Source organism: Neolamprologus multifasciatus, chromosome 23 (assembly GCF_963576455.1).
Source record: "Neolamprologus multifasciatus chromosome 23, fNeoMul1.2, whole genome shotgun sequence".
NCBI classification, from domain to species: domain Eukaryota; kingdom Metazoa; phylum Chordata; class Actinopteri; order Cichliformes; family Cichlidae; genus Neolamprologus; species Neolamprologus multifasciatus.
Window position 1 is genome coordinate 31843813 of NC_140460.1, and position 16822 is coordinate 31860634.

Sequence of the window (16822 nt, forward strand, 5' to 3'; positions counted from 1 at the left end):
CTTCCAGTCTGTGTCCGTCCCAGCTGGTCCTGCAGGAAAATAGGGAAACTGTGTGGAGTGGGGGTTGGTAGGGGTCCTCACATATGGCCTACATGAAAAACTTGAGGAAGCCAGCAGATTTAAATTCAGTGAACTCAGAGAGTGTGAGAAAATTCAAACATATGAGACAAAACAGCTTACTTTCGGCTGAGCTTCACTGGGTTCCATACTAGACAAGACAGTGGCGAAAAACCAATATGTGGCTGATCGATTATCACTCGTGCTCAATCAAGCTGTTGCTTCACCAGAACAGTTCGTCTAGGCAATTTCATTTCCTAATCAAGATGAAAAAAGGAGCTTCTTGAGCCCTACAAAGATGGTGATAAATAGTGTCCTTCTCTTGCTAAGCCTGTTACTGCTGACGGATTAAGTAATTTATTCTGTTTTGCACTGGCGAGTGGGAAAAGGTTCTTTGGCTTAATATTAAAACAATATATCAAAACCATATATACGGGAAACCCAGAGTGATGGCTTAAAAGGCTCTTCAGTTCAAAATCAAATAAGCAATAAAAATGACTAAAACTCGAGCTTTTGTGCTGTGAAAGTAAGAAAAATGTCCGAAGAGTGGCTTTGTGTGAAAAGTCTAACCCCTTCCAGCGATGTTTCCAGGCACCCAGTTTGTCAGCTGTCAGCGTAATGTAGGGGGAGGCAGGTGTAAACAAAGGAAAATTCAGACAAGATTCACTAATCTCTTTTCTTCTGCCTTTCGGGGCTGGCTTGCTAAAGGCTACAATGCAGCTCATCTTTTTCACGTGCCAAACAGGAGAAGCGTTGTCACATTTCTCATACAGCTGCTGAATGTATATGTGAGTCGTGTCTGTGCCAGAGGGAAAGTCAGCGGATTCCCAAGGCCAGGAAGAAAAGAGAAACACTGGCTGAAAAATAAATAGGTGTGAACAGATTAAATGACAAGACATTTGAATTCAATTTTATTTTATTTATATATTACAACAGTCGCCTCAAGGAGCTTTATATTATAAGGTACAGACCCTATAATAAGATGCATTCATATATTAATTAACCAAGTGAACTTTGACCTGACTGTGCAGTCTCAAGGTTGTTGGGACATTTTATTAAAAGTTAAAAATGTTAACCCCAGGGTGGCACCAGAGGAGAAGTTTATGGATAACCAAAATAATGATATGGTTCATCATCCAAAAGCAGGAAATGTTCTGATGATGAATTTTTATGGATATTGACAAATTAGACAAGTGAACTTTGAGTTGGTGGTGACTTTTGATTAAAAGTCTGGATTAACAAGACATAACGACAGACAATTACCTGAAAGCTAAATATTTTAATGCTACAGTAGGGTGGGAGGAAAGGAAAAGTCCAAGGACGACTAAACGGTAACTCGTTAGTACAATTCATCACATGGGAACCATGATCATCAGTAATGAAAGCTGATACAAAGATTAAAATTCAGGCGATGATAAAGTTGTAAGGAGCTATCCTCTGAAAACCACGAGTACAATCAGTCTATCATCAGAAACAATTACTCAATGAGGACCAAAAATATAGGTATGAAATTTCATCACAGCTCATATAAAAACTTGGAATTTAATGTTTATTTTTAAAATTCTGGACCAAAGTGATGGGCACTAAAAAAGAACATACAAAACCAGCTGCAAATCATAAGAGCACAACCTTGGGATAAGAGTAGAAATCACTTGCATAACGTGTGCAATGAGTGGATTAGTTCACTTTACCTTCCCATATGTCTGGGACATGCCTGTGTAAAATGAAGCATTGAGGAAAGCATACAGTGCAGGACAGGGTGGACTGCAGAGCCTGATTTTCTGCCAGCTAATTCCACATATAGGGAGTGTTGTCTAACCAGAGCTGTGCCCAGGTGCTCTGCTTTAGTGGGATTCCTTTCTTATTACACAGTCTGGGTTAGGCTAAACAGAATTATCATCAGGACCCAGCTGCAGAATTAAGGTTAAATGTATTCGTTGTGAGGGTCTGTGTCAGTCTGTGTTTCTATTATAGTGCTTTGTGGTTTAAACAGCTACATGTTGGACATGTTAGCGTGAGGAATGCTCTGCCTGTAGCTGTCTCTGTACTTTGGATTTAGAGGGAAACACACCCATTCTTAATGCAATATGTTGCAGGGGTTACTTTGGTGATAAAGTGTTGAAATTCAGTTTGCGGTTTGCTTTTTCTCCCACCCTGCCTCCCTCTACCCACAGTGCATTCCTGGCATTTGTTAGGTCCCAAGTAGAGCACTTCTCTTGTGTCTCATGCAATGTTAAAAAGGGAGGGGAAACCTGCGAGGTCAAAGTATTTACAGCATTTACAGTAAGATCTTTATTAATATTACATTTATTTTAATCACATACAACATGCATGGAGACCATGTAAAGGTTTCTATGTGTCTCTGCCAAGTTGCAACCAAACCTACGCCCTTGCTCTACATGCACTGCATTCTCATTTATTTAGACTGGACTCTATAGACTACTCCCTTATGAGGTCAATGAATTTCATTTCATTCTGTTTTCATGGATGCCTGGATGTTAAACTTAATTGTTACACTTGGTAGAGCAGCCACACTGATTGTTTTACTAAAGATAAAAGAATATGGACCGTTTTTCAACTTTCAATGATGCCGCAGTGTTTGTTTGACTTTGGGACCTGAAGCGGAGTTTGGGTCCAGACACAGCTACTGACGTCGGACTTAAAGACCGGATAGCAACATATAAAAACAAATGACATTTAAATTCTAAAAACATTATGCCAGATAGTGTAATATAATACCATTACACTGGTTACTTTAGTAAAATACATTGTATCTATGCAGTTATTTAACATTACTGCAGGGCTGCAGAAAAGTCTCTGCATGGTTATCTTGTTATTTTAACCCTGGGGCAAGGCTGTCATGTCACCAATTTATAATGTTGCAGTTTATCAAATTATAAGCAGAAGAAATGTTGGCATCACGTAACCACTTTGTAGTTTCTAAAGTTCATTACAGCAGAAATAATGATGATTACAGACCGCAGTGGACAGCCCATTGAAAGCACAGAGAGATTTGCAGATGCAGAGGGGCACTGCAATGTTACAGCACTAGGAAATGATAATATCATGTTCTTATTCATTATTGTACTATGTTATTAACATAATACATAACATCAGAAATAATTGTGTTTTTTTTTTAATAATTGTATTTGTTTGTTTGTTTTCTCTGTGTATACAAACTCTCTCCACCTCCTCAAACCGAGGCTTCAGTAGAGTATTCCACACCAGTGGGTAGCATGTTACATTTTTGATGGATAATCAGAAACACCACAGCTCAGTGAAATACTAATAATCATCACTAAAGATGAATAATTTTTGGAAAGACTCCTGTTCTCATTTCCATTAGAGATAAATAGAATAAACAGAATAAATAAACTACCAGTTAGCATGATAAATTTGGCATAATGACTACACAGGAATAAACAGCTTTGCTGTTTTTAAAATCTGCCCACCAGCATCTGTCAAGCTCACCAGTTAAGTGTTTAACAATGAGGCTAAGCTCATCTTCCTGCTTTTTATTCACTGTGCAGACTTCATTTAGATTTTATTTGTCAGCAAAAAACATCAGATAAATTTATTTCCTGTAATGTATCATCAAACAGAATGAATGTTAACACAGAGGTCAAATCAACATTTTTTATAACCTTAGCAGTATGTCGGTCCCCTCTTAAAACGTTGCCAAGAAGGTTTAAATCTCACATTAATGGATCTTACTTGGAAAGATCTTTCATCAAAGCAGCCATCAGGAGCACAGTTGTGTGTCTTTCATCTCTGGCATTTATTTCTCACCTGACAAGTCCGTTTTCCTGTCACTGACAAACTAATACATCTTAGTCCTCATGCATATGATGAAGTCACTGCATGATATATAGGCTTGCTATGTGAGGAAAAGCAGTTTGCATGCTTGACGGTCTCTGGGAATTTACCACGGGCCCTACATGGCTGCCTGCTTCCAGTAATACATTAGCTTTTCAAGCAGACGAGTCAGTGCAGTCTGACTCACAGAGACGTTTTTGTTTCTTACTGTTACAAAAAGCTGCTTTCACAGGAGTGTCAAGACAGTCAAGGACTCAAGACAAAGTTATTTTTCTGAAAACCAAGACTTGTCAAATTGAAAGAGATTTATGTTAACACTTATGAGTAAATACTGAACTATTCTAAATTGTTTTTGTCTTTTTACTTATTTTATATGCTGATGGAGAACTGACTTGTTTATGTGTGAACCCACACAAATACAGGGACAACATGCAAACTCCACACAGAAATGCCCCGGCCAGATGGTGGGGATAAACTCAGGACTTTCTTCCTGTCAGGCAACAGTGCTAACTGCCACCACCAAGCTAACTTGGTGTTGTAGCTTAAACTGTGTATTTCAGTTCCAACCGTTTACATACGACTTATTTTATGCTGTAACAAGCACATGCTTTATCATGTACACTTTCTCTTGAATTGGCTGCAGATGATATTCATAGTGTTCTTAGTATTCCCTTATTGTGTAACTAGCTGTATGGCTTACACTACCCACAGCTCGTGACCATAGGTGAGGGTAGGGGCGTAGATCGACTGGTAAATTGAGTAATATTATTAGAAAACACTGCATGCATTTTAATTTCTATGCAGATGACACCCAGCTTTTTTTATCCATGAAGTCAGATGATACATTAAACACTATTTCTAAAATTGGAAATATCCTGTATAAGAGTCATGCTGAAAAACTAGTTTTTCATTCATTTATAACTTATAGACTGGATCAAAAGACCACTTTGCTCTTAGTTTGCAAGCTTACTTGTGGTTCCAAGAGTTTTCAAAGGTAGAATGAGAGCCAGAGCGGGTTGGGGTTAACCCTAACCGTAACCCCTAAGCCTTCTCTCTAGGAGTAGAGTAGGGTCTTGCAGGTTCTTTATCTTACCTGGGTGGTATACAAATAAAATGTAATTGAGTTGAATTAAACAACACAGACAGTAAAAAGATGGACATAACCACAACATCATCCACTGGGTAGGAATGTCATATTATAAAGCTTCACGTTGAGAGCTTTGTCACAAAGGAGGGGCCTTTCTGAGTGTAGATTAGTAGCTAGGGTATTTGATTAAATGGTAAATGGCCTGTATTTGTATAGCACTTTACTTAGTCCCTAAGGACCCCAAAGCGCTTTACACTACATTCAGTCATCCACCCATTCACACACTGGTGATGGCAGCTACATTGTAGCCACAGCCACCCTGGGGCGCACTGACAGAGGCGAGGCTGCCGGACACTGGCGCCACCTGGCCCTCTGACCACCACCAGTAGGCAACGGGTGAAGTGTCTTGCCCAAGGACACAACGACCGAGACTGGGGCTCAAACTGGCAACCTTCCGATTACAAGACGAACTGCCAACTCTTGAGCCACGATCACCCCCTTTAACTCCCCCGATTAACTCATATTGCATCAAGTTGTCTCGAATACCAGTGGATACTGAGATTAAATTATAGTTGGTAATCATATAACAGTCTATCATGGATAAAAAGAAAGCATTGTAATGCTACATCATTGTGCACCTAAGGAATTTTAACAGAAATTCCAAAAATTAGATGAGATTACAAAACACGACAAATTTTCAGAAAAGTGAATTACTCAATCAACACAGGCTGTATAGAAATGATCCATTTTTCCTTTTTTAGTCCTGTTTGGAATGTCATCAGTAAATATAACACGCTAAAATGTAGTGTAGAGAAGCTGTTAGCTACACGCACAGGGCATCATGTCTCGTGACCTGCTTAATCAGAGAGAAAAAGAGCCAAAGGGCAAAGGTGCTAACGTTTTGCTGTTTGTCTGTGCAACAAAGATAAGTACAAAAGCCAGAGCGCAATATTGCAGCAGCAGCACAAAATGTATCAAGTGTTTCCTGGTGAGCTTGCTGTAAAGCAAAGATGGCGGCTCAGGTGGTCGGTGGCTCTATCCCATCTCGAAGTGTCCTTGGACAAGATACTGAGTCCTGTGCTGCATCCAATGCATCCATATGAATGAGGGCCAGACTATAGAACAAGTGACTTATTTGAATGAAAATCTACACATCCCCCGTTTATCTGACCAAATGATTTTTTTATTATTTTTTTGAGGGGGCAGGGTTGGAAGTCTACAAGGATTTCATTACTTTATTTGTATATAAGATATAAATAATCCATTACATGCTGAGACTACGGCCAGGTTCGTGGACTTTTTGATAATTTCAACAGCTCTGTCTAAATATTCAAATTGAGCTGCATCAGCTTTCTCTGTAGAAAGAAAAGGATTGAGGTGGTGCAGGTTCTCCACCCAAAGTTACCTCAGACCTCTCTGTCATTTAATTTCCTTTTGACTAAAGATTACTCTTCTCCCTAAACAACCTGAATAGAGGGCAGAGTAAAGTTTAACAGTAAGCACTCATAAATCCCCAGAAGAAAGGATGTATATTTATACTTTCCAAGAGATTTGAATCCCAGTCTTTCTGTACGTTTCACATATGAGAGACAGCAAACAAAGGCTCAAAGCCACCTTCACATTTCAGCTGCAACGTTCCAAGTGTTGCAGCGGAGGAAATGAGCAGGCCTTACACAAGCTGCACCTGTACAAACAAGACAACCGATCACAGGTGTGCCTTTTGTCCAGGCCTGAAATAATGTAGCAAAACGTTAATTTGTACGGAAATGGCGGTACATTAAAGACCACTCTTATAATACACAAGATATGGAAGCTTGTCGTCTGTGTGCAGTGCCTTGTCAAATATTTACACGCCACTCCCGACGCACCTACCAAAAGAGACAAAAGTAAAAAGCCTGTTGCTGTTTTGTTCTCAAGGAAGCATGCCAATCAACCCAGACAGCAGGAAAAAGTGCGCACCATTTTCAGGATGAAAATGCCCCAGGTGAGTAAATTTAAACGTGGGTCATCACACAGAAAAAAGAAAACAAACCCAAAAACAAATGCTACCAACCACAAATGTAAACTTTGTAAAGTCGCATACATTACAACGTCTAATAGCTTAATCATTAAAATTATTATAGATTCAATTCCAAATTTTGAGATTTATTGACTTTTTAAAGTACAAAATGATTGAATATATCAATAGAAGAGATAAACATATGATTTCTGAACAGGTACAGTCATTTCATGCTCCCTCAGATAGCTGTGGTATCTGTTTACATATAAATACTCAGATGGAGCTGGAATGAAGGGACACCTATGGAGGAGGGCCTCCATAGGTGTCCGCATCTGATTTTGGTGTAAAGTGTGTTTTTACTATGCCAGATTCCCCTCTGCTTGCATAACATCTTTGGTTTACTGTCAAAACAGTGTGTCTGAGTATGTGAAAATGAGAATAACTGCATGGCATCACAGTGAAGCTGCTGTGTCTAGGAATAAATGTTTAAGAAACAGCAATCAAGCCACTGTGTACCAGAAAACTCTAAAACTATTTACAGAAAACCTGATTCTTATTAGAATTTGTCCCCTGCTGACTAATCCCTTTGATAGGTTTGTAGCTTAAACCTATTCGCTGGAACGTTAAGGACAATTTGCTACACAGCAAAAAGCAAGACACAAGACACCAAAGTTCTTCGTGTTACTCATGCATGAGGGAGACCTGCCTGGAGCCAAGTGTCGTTCCACCACTTGACCTCCGTCAGACTCTCAGCCAGGTTCCCCATAGCACTCCTTTTATTGTGGTTACATGAATATGCATAGGGTCATTAACATATAACATCTTACATAGGTATACATGTGAACAAAGAATACTGTGTGTGTGTGTGTGTGTGTGTGTGTGTGTGTGTGTGTGTGTGTGTGTGTGTGTGTGTGTGGGGTCAGAGTGTGACCCCATAAATGACCTCCCTAAACCTACTGGTCTGGAAAGTCCAGCAGTTCATCTAAACAAAAGGCACTCAGACTAAAACAGATATAGCTACGTTTATCCTACCATAAAACAATAAAACAATGTACGACCTTTTCCCATGCTCCCAGGATGTCGGTGTAGATTCCAGAACACTCTGGAATGCGCACCAAGCCTTTGCAGCCTCCTAAAGATCACACATCCTATCACTACACAATTGATTATACATCTCTAAGCATATATGGTTAAATATTTCCTAATACAAATGACAATAATAAAATCTAACCCCATCATCACCACCCTGTATTGTCATTTTTTAAGGCTATACGGCGTATATATATATCTTCAGCTCTACACCACTTGTCAACATTTTCAGTGCAGGCTTCATTTCATACAAACATATTAGCCTTAACATCCATATCACTCTGCTGCAACAGTATGTAATTGGTAAAGGTGTTAGCAATCATTTTATTCACCATCGATCTTACACATGGCAAAATGCAACCTGTAAACAAGCAAAGCAACGCCAATAATGTAAGAATGGGAGTCAAAAACTTTAAGAACAAATTCCACCATGGTCCAGATGTCAACCAGGCTATCCAGCCTTTTGACGCGTCTCCTCCTGATGTGTGGTCCGCCACATATTTCTGCAGAGCAGTTAAGTTCTGCAGTGCCTCATAGATGTCTCCTCCAGTCGTATATCCATCTGGGATAAACGTACAACACGTCTCTCCAATCAGCTTACACACTCCTCCTTGTGATGCTGTTATCAAGTCCAGGGTCAGCCTGTTCTGCAGTACCATCGTTCTGATGGCCTTTTGCTCCTCCGCTAAGACTGTTCCCAATGTCTTAGTGAGATTAATGTGTCGCAGTAGGGCATACCGGTTGATCTCCACATGATCCCGCACCTCTGCAACTCCGATGTTTGGGATCAAACTTTGGAAGAATTTAGCTCCTCCACTCCAAATGCGGAATTCTCGCGGCACTCCAGTGTCTACTGTCACTCCAAAAAAGTTCGGTGAGGCTATATCCACCTCACGCTTCCGTCGGTTGTTAGGGTGATGTTCAACTCTGTCCATGAAGAAGACATGATCCGATAACTTCACTAAAGCACACAATCCTCCCCATCCCTCAGGGAGTGATAGATAGGCTTTATGTCCACACAGAAAATACCAATCAGCCAAAACTCTTGTTCCTTTACTGCTCGGCACCGTCCTTGCACATCCTGTCCACTTCTGACTTTTTGCTTTTACTGGTATTCTGTAAGCCAGGTTGAACTTGCATTCAGTCCTCCTCGATGTCAAGTTCTCAGCACACTTCGCACTAGTCAAGCATTTCATACACCTGCTCTCATTCTCTGGAGGGCAGTAGGTGTATATGTATCCACATAAGCGAAGCGGCAGCTCCCCCACTGACAGTGATCCATTGTTCATCACACACAACGGCAGGTGAGCTGTGTTCAGCTTGTTCAGCAATATTATGTCTGGCAGTGGGTCTGATACTTGAGGCCAGGCCAATAAGTCAGTTTGCCCGGAACAATTCACGTTTAGAAGTGGCGACTTACTCCAGGTGATGTTCAGAGGTGTACTATAGTTGGCCTTGGACCAGAGGACTCTGTTGCCAGGATGAGTTGCTAAGCCCAACAGACACCAACTCCTGTCCTCTGGTATGCTATACGGCCACAGTCCAGATGTATATGCCGATAACGGCATATGAGCACACACATAGCAGTCTGTCCTATTGTTCAAGTGAGCAGTTGTATTCATAAACTGCCACCAAAAGTTTGTAGAATAGCCATGAGGGTATTGGGTGTGGTTTCCTTGGACATACAGGGTCTCCACAGCTGACCAAGATGACATCAAAGCCATCACACTCAGCAGGGTAGACAACACTTTACCAGCCATTCTGATGAGTACCTGTGGCTCAGTTGATTTCTTCACCGGATTGAGACGAGGGGCCCTGGAGGCTTTCCCCCCCCTTTGTACCCGGTCTTCCTGCCACTTACTCCGAGCTGGCCTGGATGTGTGTCACCTTTTTGCAGTGGCTTTGGTGTATCCAGGTGGGTCGTTCTGCGATCTTCACAGCTGTTGGTGTTGTCAGCAGAGCCTGGTATGGTCCGTCCCACCGTGGCTTCGACCAGCACTTCCTCTTTATGACCTTTATCAGCACCCAGTCCCCTGGCTTCAGACGTTCTTCCTGTACAGAAACAGAATCATCTGGCAGATCATTTGCACTCATGACTTCTTTGCTTTTCAGCATTTTAATCATCCAGTCTGCTAGTGTGTTTTCTTCTTCTGCTTTATCATTATCATTACAGAACACTGGAACTCTAAATGGCCTGCCATATATTATTTCAAAAGGCGTTAGGCCATTATCAGTTGGCGTGATCCTCATATACATTTTCACTAGCTCAATGCAGTCTACCCATGTTCTGCCTGTTTCCTCCATTGTTTTCCTGAGTCTCAGCTTTACTGTGCCATTAGTCCTTTCAACCAGCCCTGCACTTTGTGGGTGGTATGAGCAGTGGTTTTTCAGCGTTATCCCCAGATGTTGTGACATTTTCTCAATCACTTCATTCACAAAATGAGGACCATTGTCACTGTAAATAGTTTGGGGGATCCCATGCTCTGGGATCACATTTTTGCATATCGCTTTAGCCACTGAAATAGCATCTGCTTTCTTAGTGGGGACAATTTCTACCCACTTTGAGAACGGGCACACAATTACCAGGCAGTACCTGTAGGTGTTACAGTTAGACAACTCAATGAAATCCATATGGATTACTTCAAATGGGTAGCTGGGTCTAGGAAACCTTCCTCTTTTAGGTCTGAGGTTTCCCTGAGCATTATGTTTACAACATATCAAACATGCTTTACAAAAATGTTTGGAATAAGCATTGAATCCCAGTGTGAAAAACTGCCGTTCGACAGCTGCTAACATCCCGGCTGTTGAGACATGGCAAAGCCCATGGCTCAAAATTGCAGCAGTCCTATATAAGTTTTTAGGCAATATGGGTTTATCACAAAGATAGTAGACATCACCTCGCAGGCTTGCTCCTTTAGTGAGCCACAGCTGCTTCTCAGCTGGAGGTGAGTGTGACTGCATGTCTGCTAACACATCATGTGTGATGGGCATAGTTTGCTCCTGAGATGCCAGAATATGAACCCCATGTGTTCCAAGGGCCGCTTCCTTTGCAATTTTATCTGCAAAGGCGTTGCCTAGTACAATGGGGTCAGTGCCACGTGTGTGTGCTGCACACTTACAAACCGCAACTTTACTAGGCAGTAAAACTGCTTTCAACAGGGCCTGCAAAAGTGTCGCATGCTCCACAGGTTTCCCTGTTGATGTTGTCATGCCTCGTCTTGACCACTGAGCGGCAAAGAAATGGAGTGTGGCGTATGCATACTGACTGTCTGTATATATAGTCACTACCTGCCCCTCAGCTGCTTTGCAGGCTTCCGTCAAAGCCACTATCTCAGCCGCTTGGGCAGACATGGAATGTGATAACTGCCCAGCACGGATGACCTGCACATCATCCACAACAGCAAAGCCCGTTTTAGTCTTTCCCTCTGCTGTTTTAAAACTGGAACCATCAACAAACCAAACCTTGCCCTCAGTGAGTGGTATGTCCGTTAAATCACTTCTAGGTTTACACTGTGTTTCTACATGCTCACTACACACATGTGGTGTACCCTCCTCTTCTGTGGGCAACAGTGTAGAGGGATTCAAAGTTGTACACCGCTTAATAGTTATGTGTGGCTGGGAGAGCAACAGTGACATTAAAGACAAGTGTCTTGCAGGTGACAAGAATGTCATTTTGGTCTGCAGCAATAAAACATCCACCTCATGTGGAACTAGCAGGGTCAAAGGGTGAAACAAAACAATTTCACCAGAACACTTTACGGCTTCAGCGGCTGCACACACAGAACGCACACAGTGAGGTAAGGCACAAGCCACTGGATCCAGCCTCTTAGAATAATAAGCTACTGGCTTCATTCCACCTCCACATTCTTGTGCTAACATGGATGTCATAAAATGCCCTTTACAGTCAACAGTTTGAACAAAAGGCTTGTTATAATCTGGAAGTCCCAGAACCGATGCTCCTGTCAGCATCTGTTTCAGCATGCACAGAGCTTGCTCCCCCTCAGGGGTCCAACTTAAACTTTCTGACATAGCTAAAGGTTTACTGTACATCATATCTAACAATGGCTGCGCAATTTCAGAGTAATGGGGCATCCACGATCGACAGAAATTTAGCAACCCTAGGAATTGCATCATGTGTTTCTTTGTCACTGGCCTAGGTGCTGCCAAGATAGCTGTTTTCCTCTCTGGGTGTATGCTTTTCCCTGCTGCACTAAGCAGATGTCCTAAAAATTTCACTTCTGTCTTCACCCACTGTAGCTTTGAAAGTGAGGCCTTGTTACCTGTCTCAGCTAAGTGAGTCAGCAATGCCAATGATATATCTTTACAGTTCTTCTCTGAATTGGATGCAATTAAAATGTCATCGACATATACCAACATCTGTGAATGTGATGGAATCACAAAATCAGACAGACAATTTGTAATATTCTGTGTGAAAATTGTAGGACTGTCACAAAAACCTTGCGGCAATCTGGTGTATGTGTATTTTTTGCCTTGATACGTGAAACCAAACCAGCCTTGTGAATTCTCATGTACTGGTATGGAGAAGAAAGCATTACTTAAATCTACCACAGTGAAGTGTGTCTTGTCTGGCTTAAGCTGATTTAACAAGGTGTGGGGGTCGGGGACGCATGGAGCTATACTCTCCACTGCCTGATTTACAGCTCTTAAATCTTGAATCATGCGCCACGACTGTGAATCAGCCTTTCTAACTGGGAAGATGGGTGTGTTACATACTGCTTGTGGAGCTTCAACTAGTATCCCTGCTTTAATCATATCCTCTATTACTGGTTTAATGCCTTCCACTGCATCAGGCTTCAAGGGATATTGTTTCACTCTTGGCCTAAAAGGCGTTTTGGGCTTTATTACTACTGGACTCGCTGTTGTTATTAGCCCCACATCAGTCTTCCCAGTAGACCAGAGCTTCTCTGGGACCTGTTTAAGCTCCGGGTGATCTTTGACATCTATAACATATCATTCTGCTGTGTCATTCTCACCCCCCTTTAAATGTGTTTGAGGTGTAGTATGTGTCACCCATCCCAGCTTTTTACGAAAGATGCTGTGGTGCACGTCTGTCTCCCAACCCCCTCCAGCTTGCTGCCACATTCCAACACTCTCCCCCTGTCTCACCAAAGATGCTAAGTCTGTCCACTCAGCTGTGCCACTCTTTGTCAGTGAAATATGTGGTGTTTGCCCTGTAAAAAGTTGTTGTGCAGCTTCAGAAAGGATAACACTACATCCAGTCATGGTTTCACCATCAGTATATATTGCCTTTATGGTGATTCTCTGTGGCCCTAATTTCAGCACTTTATCTGTGTAGGCCTCATCAGGCCCAGGCATAGTCTTAAATCTCAGTGTGACATGCAAGTCTTCTGGTGGCTGTATGTCATGGTTAGTTGTCAACATTTCTTCAGCTGCAGCTAACAGTTTACAGTTTATTTGATCAGGTCTGGAGGCCGACAGGTCAAGTGTCCAGTAATAATGCAAATCCCCACTGTCCTCATGAACCATTGTCTCAGCAGTTTCTCCTTTTCCTGCAGCTATCATCCCAATGGATGTTGGAATTATTGAAATTCCAAGTTTCATCATCATATCTCTTCCCAAGAGGTTCACCGGACAAGTTGGGCACATTACAACTGAACTCTGAGCTGCCTCTCCTGTGGTAGGATCTCTAATCCACACTGGTTTAGAGATTCTATGCTGATTTAACTGACCATTTGCAGACTTCACATAAATTGTGCCATTTGAAGGATCAACTCCTGACACATGATCTTTTAAAACAGTTTTATCTGCACCTGAATCACACAGAAATTGAACAGTTTTGCCTTGCACAGTTAATGTGCGAACTGGTTTTACTTCTTTTCCTGACAGATTTAACAATACTTCAGTCAAATCTAGAGTCTGAAACACAGGCTGTTGTAAATTCTGGCAAGCTAAGGGATCATTTGTACATGTATGTGTGTTAGCAGTGTCAACAGGTGCTAGTCATTTATTATAATAAGGGTTTCTTGGATCAGGGCGTTTATACTCTTCAGGCATGCGTTCAGGACACTCCCTTGCATGATGGCCCATTTCTCTACATTTATAGCATTTATCAAATCTCTTATCCCGTTTCTCTTTAGGGCCCCAATTCCTTCTACTTCTCTCACCTCCGCCTCTATTTCTTCCCCGACTGAACTGTCCCTGGAAAAAGATTTCATCCACTAAGAAGGCAGCGGCCTCAGAGCTTTGTGACTTCTTTTTTTTATTTTTAATGACTTCCTGTGCATGGCGGGCCCAGTTCATGCATTCAACGGACCCGTCAGTGTTATGACTAACATTTTGTTTTCTGATGAAATCAGCAATGGGTGAATGAAAGCCATTCATCAAAGCATGTTTTAACTGCTGCTGATATGGGCTGGCCTTCTCTGCACTCTCTTCAAGGCCGCTATGTTCTTTGAAAACTTCCTCTAATCTCGCCCTGAACTCATGAACATCCTCTCCTTCTTTCTGAATGCATTGGGCGATTTTGTTGTAATCTACAGAAGCTTTAAAGGTATTTCTAAGACGCTCATAAACCCCATCAACTTGGCCTCTTAAATTTGCATGGCCATAGGGTAGGACGGTATTACCATCCCTCCCTGTGTAGGTGCCTCGCACCCGAGTCCAATTATATGTGAGACACTTCCTAAAAGTGGCTTCTGTTTCCTGACCGTTTAAGCGGTACGAGGAGCAGAGTTGCTTGTGTCGGGCGATAAATTCATCAACATTAGTCAACGGGTTTCCTAAACCTTTACATGCCTCTGCACATTCAGATTCAGTCCATGGCCTGTAAACACAAATAACACGGCTTTGGTCATTTTCAACACCAAAATGGGGGTTCGCGACCTCCACCATGGGAAAGGTATCATGCAAAGGGTAGGCAGGCATACCAGCTGCACTCGCCTCATCCCTTTTAGTTTTGGATCTAGTTCCATAAGGGCTTAAATATTTTGCTGCGGCATCCCCAAACTCCTGCCGTACTCTATCCTCCTCCTCTCTCTCTCTGTTCTCCTGCTCCTGCTTTTCTTCCTCCTCTCTGGCCTCTCTCTCCCTCTCTAATGCTGCTCTACGCTGTTGGTCCCTTAACGTCAGTACCACTGAAGTAGACCGCACCGTCTCATCTTCAGGTTTCACAACTAATGCCTGCAAAGCTGCTCTCTTCACGTTCGCTGCCTCCTGTCTTTTCTGCGCCTGCTCTAACCACAGTTTAGCGGACGCCAGTTGTAACTCTCTCTCCTGTTTCAATTTCCCTTTTGCACAAGCTGCCTTTACTGTCAACTGGTCTACTAACATTTGACATTGTCCTACAACCAATTTACCTTCAAAATTATATTTTTTGCGCCAATGTCCTAAATACTTTGCGCTGCCGGGAGCGAATTTCATCATAAACTTCTCGTCACCCTCTGACACACTCTTGGTTGCTTGGGAACCCATAATAACAACAGCTGCTGGCGTCACAGACCACGTGTTCTGTTCCGCACGCACTCACACAAACACACTCACACAACAACAACAAAAATTAGGCCTATCGTCTCAACGCAGTCTCACACAGTGGCTGCGCGCTTTGCCTCACACAGTGGCAAAGACTTACATAGCAGTGATCACGCGCTTTATCGCACACAGTGATAAAGACTTCCAACGCAACCTCACACAGTGGATGCGTGCTTTGCCGCACACAGTGGCAAAGAATAGTCGCACACAGTGACTACACACTTTATCGCACACAGTGATAAAGACTTTAGAACTCAGCCTCACACAGTGGCTAAGAGTTTTCACATACCTACTTGGTGTTGCTTATTGTGAGTAGCATCAGTCCCGAATCCCATCAATCGTCATCCATCGAGGAGAAAAAAACAGACGGCTAATCCACCGGCCCGATGACGAATTCTCACGCCTCGGGACTTTGCTGCAGGACCTCTATAAGTCCTGGCTGACGTCAGTCTGTCGGTGTGTCTCTTTTCCCCTCGGTGAATGTCGACTCCAGGGCTCCGGCTCTCGAAGGACCAATTAATGATAGGTTTGTAGCTTAAACCTATTCGCTGGAACGTTAAGGACAATTTGCTACACAGCAAAAAGCAAGACACAAGACACCAAAGTTCTTCGTGTTACTCATGCATGAGGGAGACCTGCCTGGAGCCAAGTGTCGTTCCACCACTTGACCTCCGTCAGACTCTCAGCCAGGTTCCCCATAGCACTCCTTTTATTGTGGTTACATGAATATGCATAGGGTCATTAACATATAACATCTTACATAGGTATACATGTGAACAAAGAATACTGTGTGTGTGTGTGTGTGTGTGTGTGTGTGTGTGTGTGTGTGTGTGTGTGTGTGTGTGTGTGTGGGGTCAGAGTGTGACCCCATAAATGACCTCCCTAAACCTACTGGTCTGGAAAGTCCAGCAGTTCATCTAAACAAAAGGCACTCAGACTAAAACAGATATAGCTACGTTTATCCTACCATAAAACAATAAAACAATGTACGACCTTTTCCCATGCTCCCAGGATGTCGGTGTAGATTCCAGAACACTCTGGAATGCGCACCAAGCCTTTGCAGCCTCCTAAAGATCACACATCCTATCACTACACAATTGATTATACATCTCTAAGCATATATGGTTAAATATTTCCTAATACAAATGACAATAATAAAATCTAACCCCATCACCCTTAAAATGGGGTCAAGTTTCTGTCACATTGGTCATACTTTCACATGCATTTTGGGAAGGGTTGGAGTATGGGGGGATCGTAACAGTCTG

General features: G+C 42.4%; 1 protein-coding gene across 1 annotated transcript; it reads right to left on the bottom strand.

Moving 5' to 3' along the window:
* Positions 1-7544: 7544 nt before the first annotated feature.
* LOC146492012 (uncharacterized) lies at positions 7545-16730 on the bottom strand. Its single transcript, XM_085151396.1, has one exon. It carries the CDS (start codon positions 9806-9808, stop codon positions 8294-8296), a length of 1515 nt encoding a protein of 504 aa, XP_085007522.1. The 5' UTR covers positions 9809-16730; the 3' UTR covers positions 7545-8293.
* Positions 16731-16822: the final 92 nt, after the last annotated feature.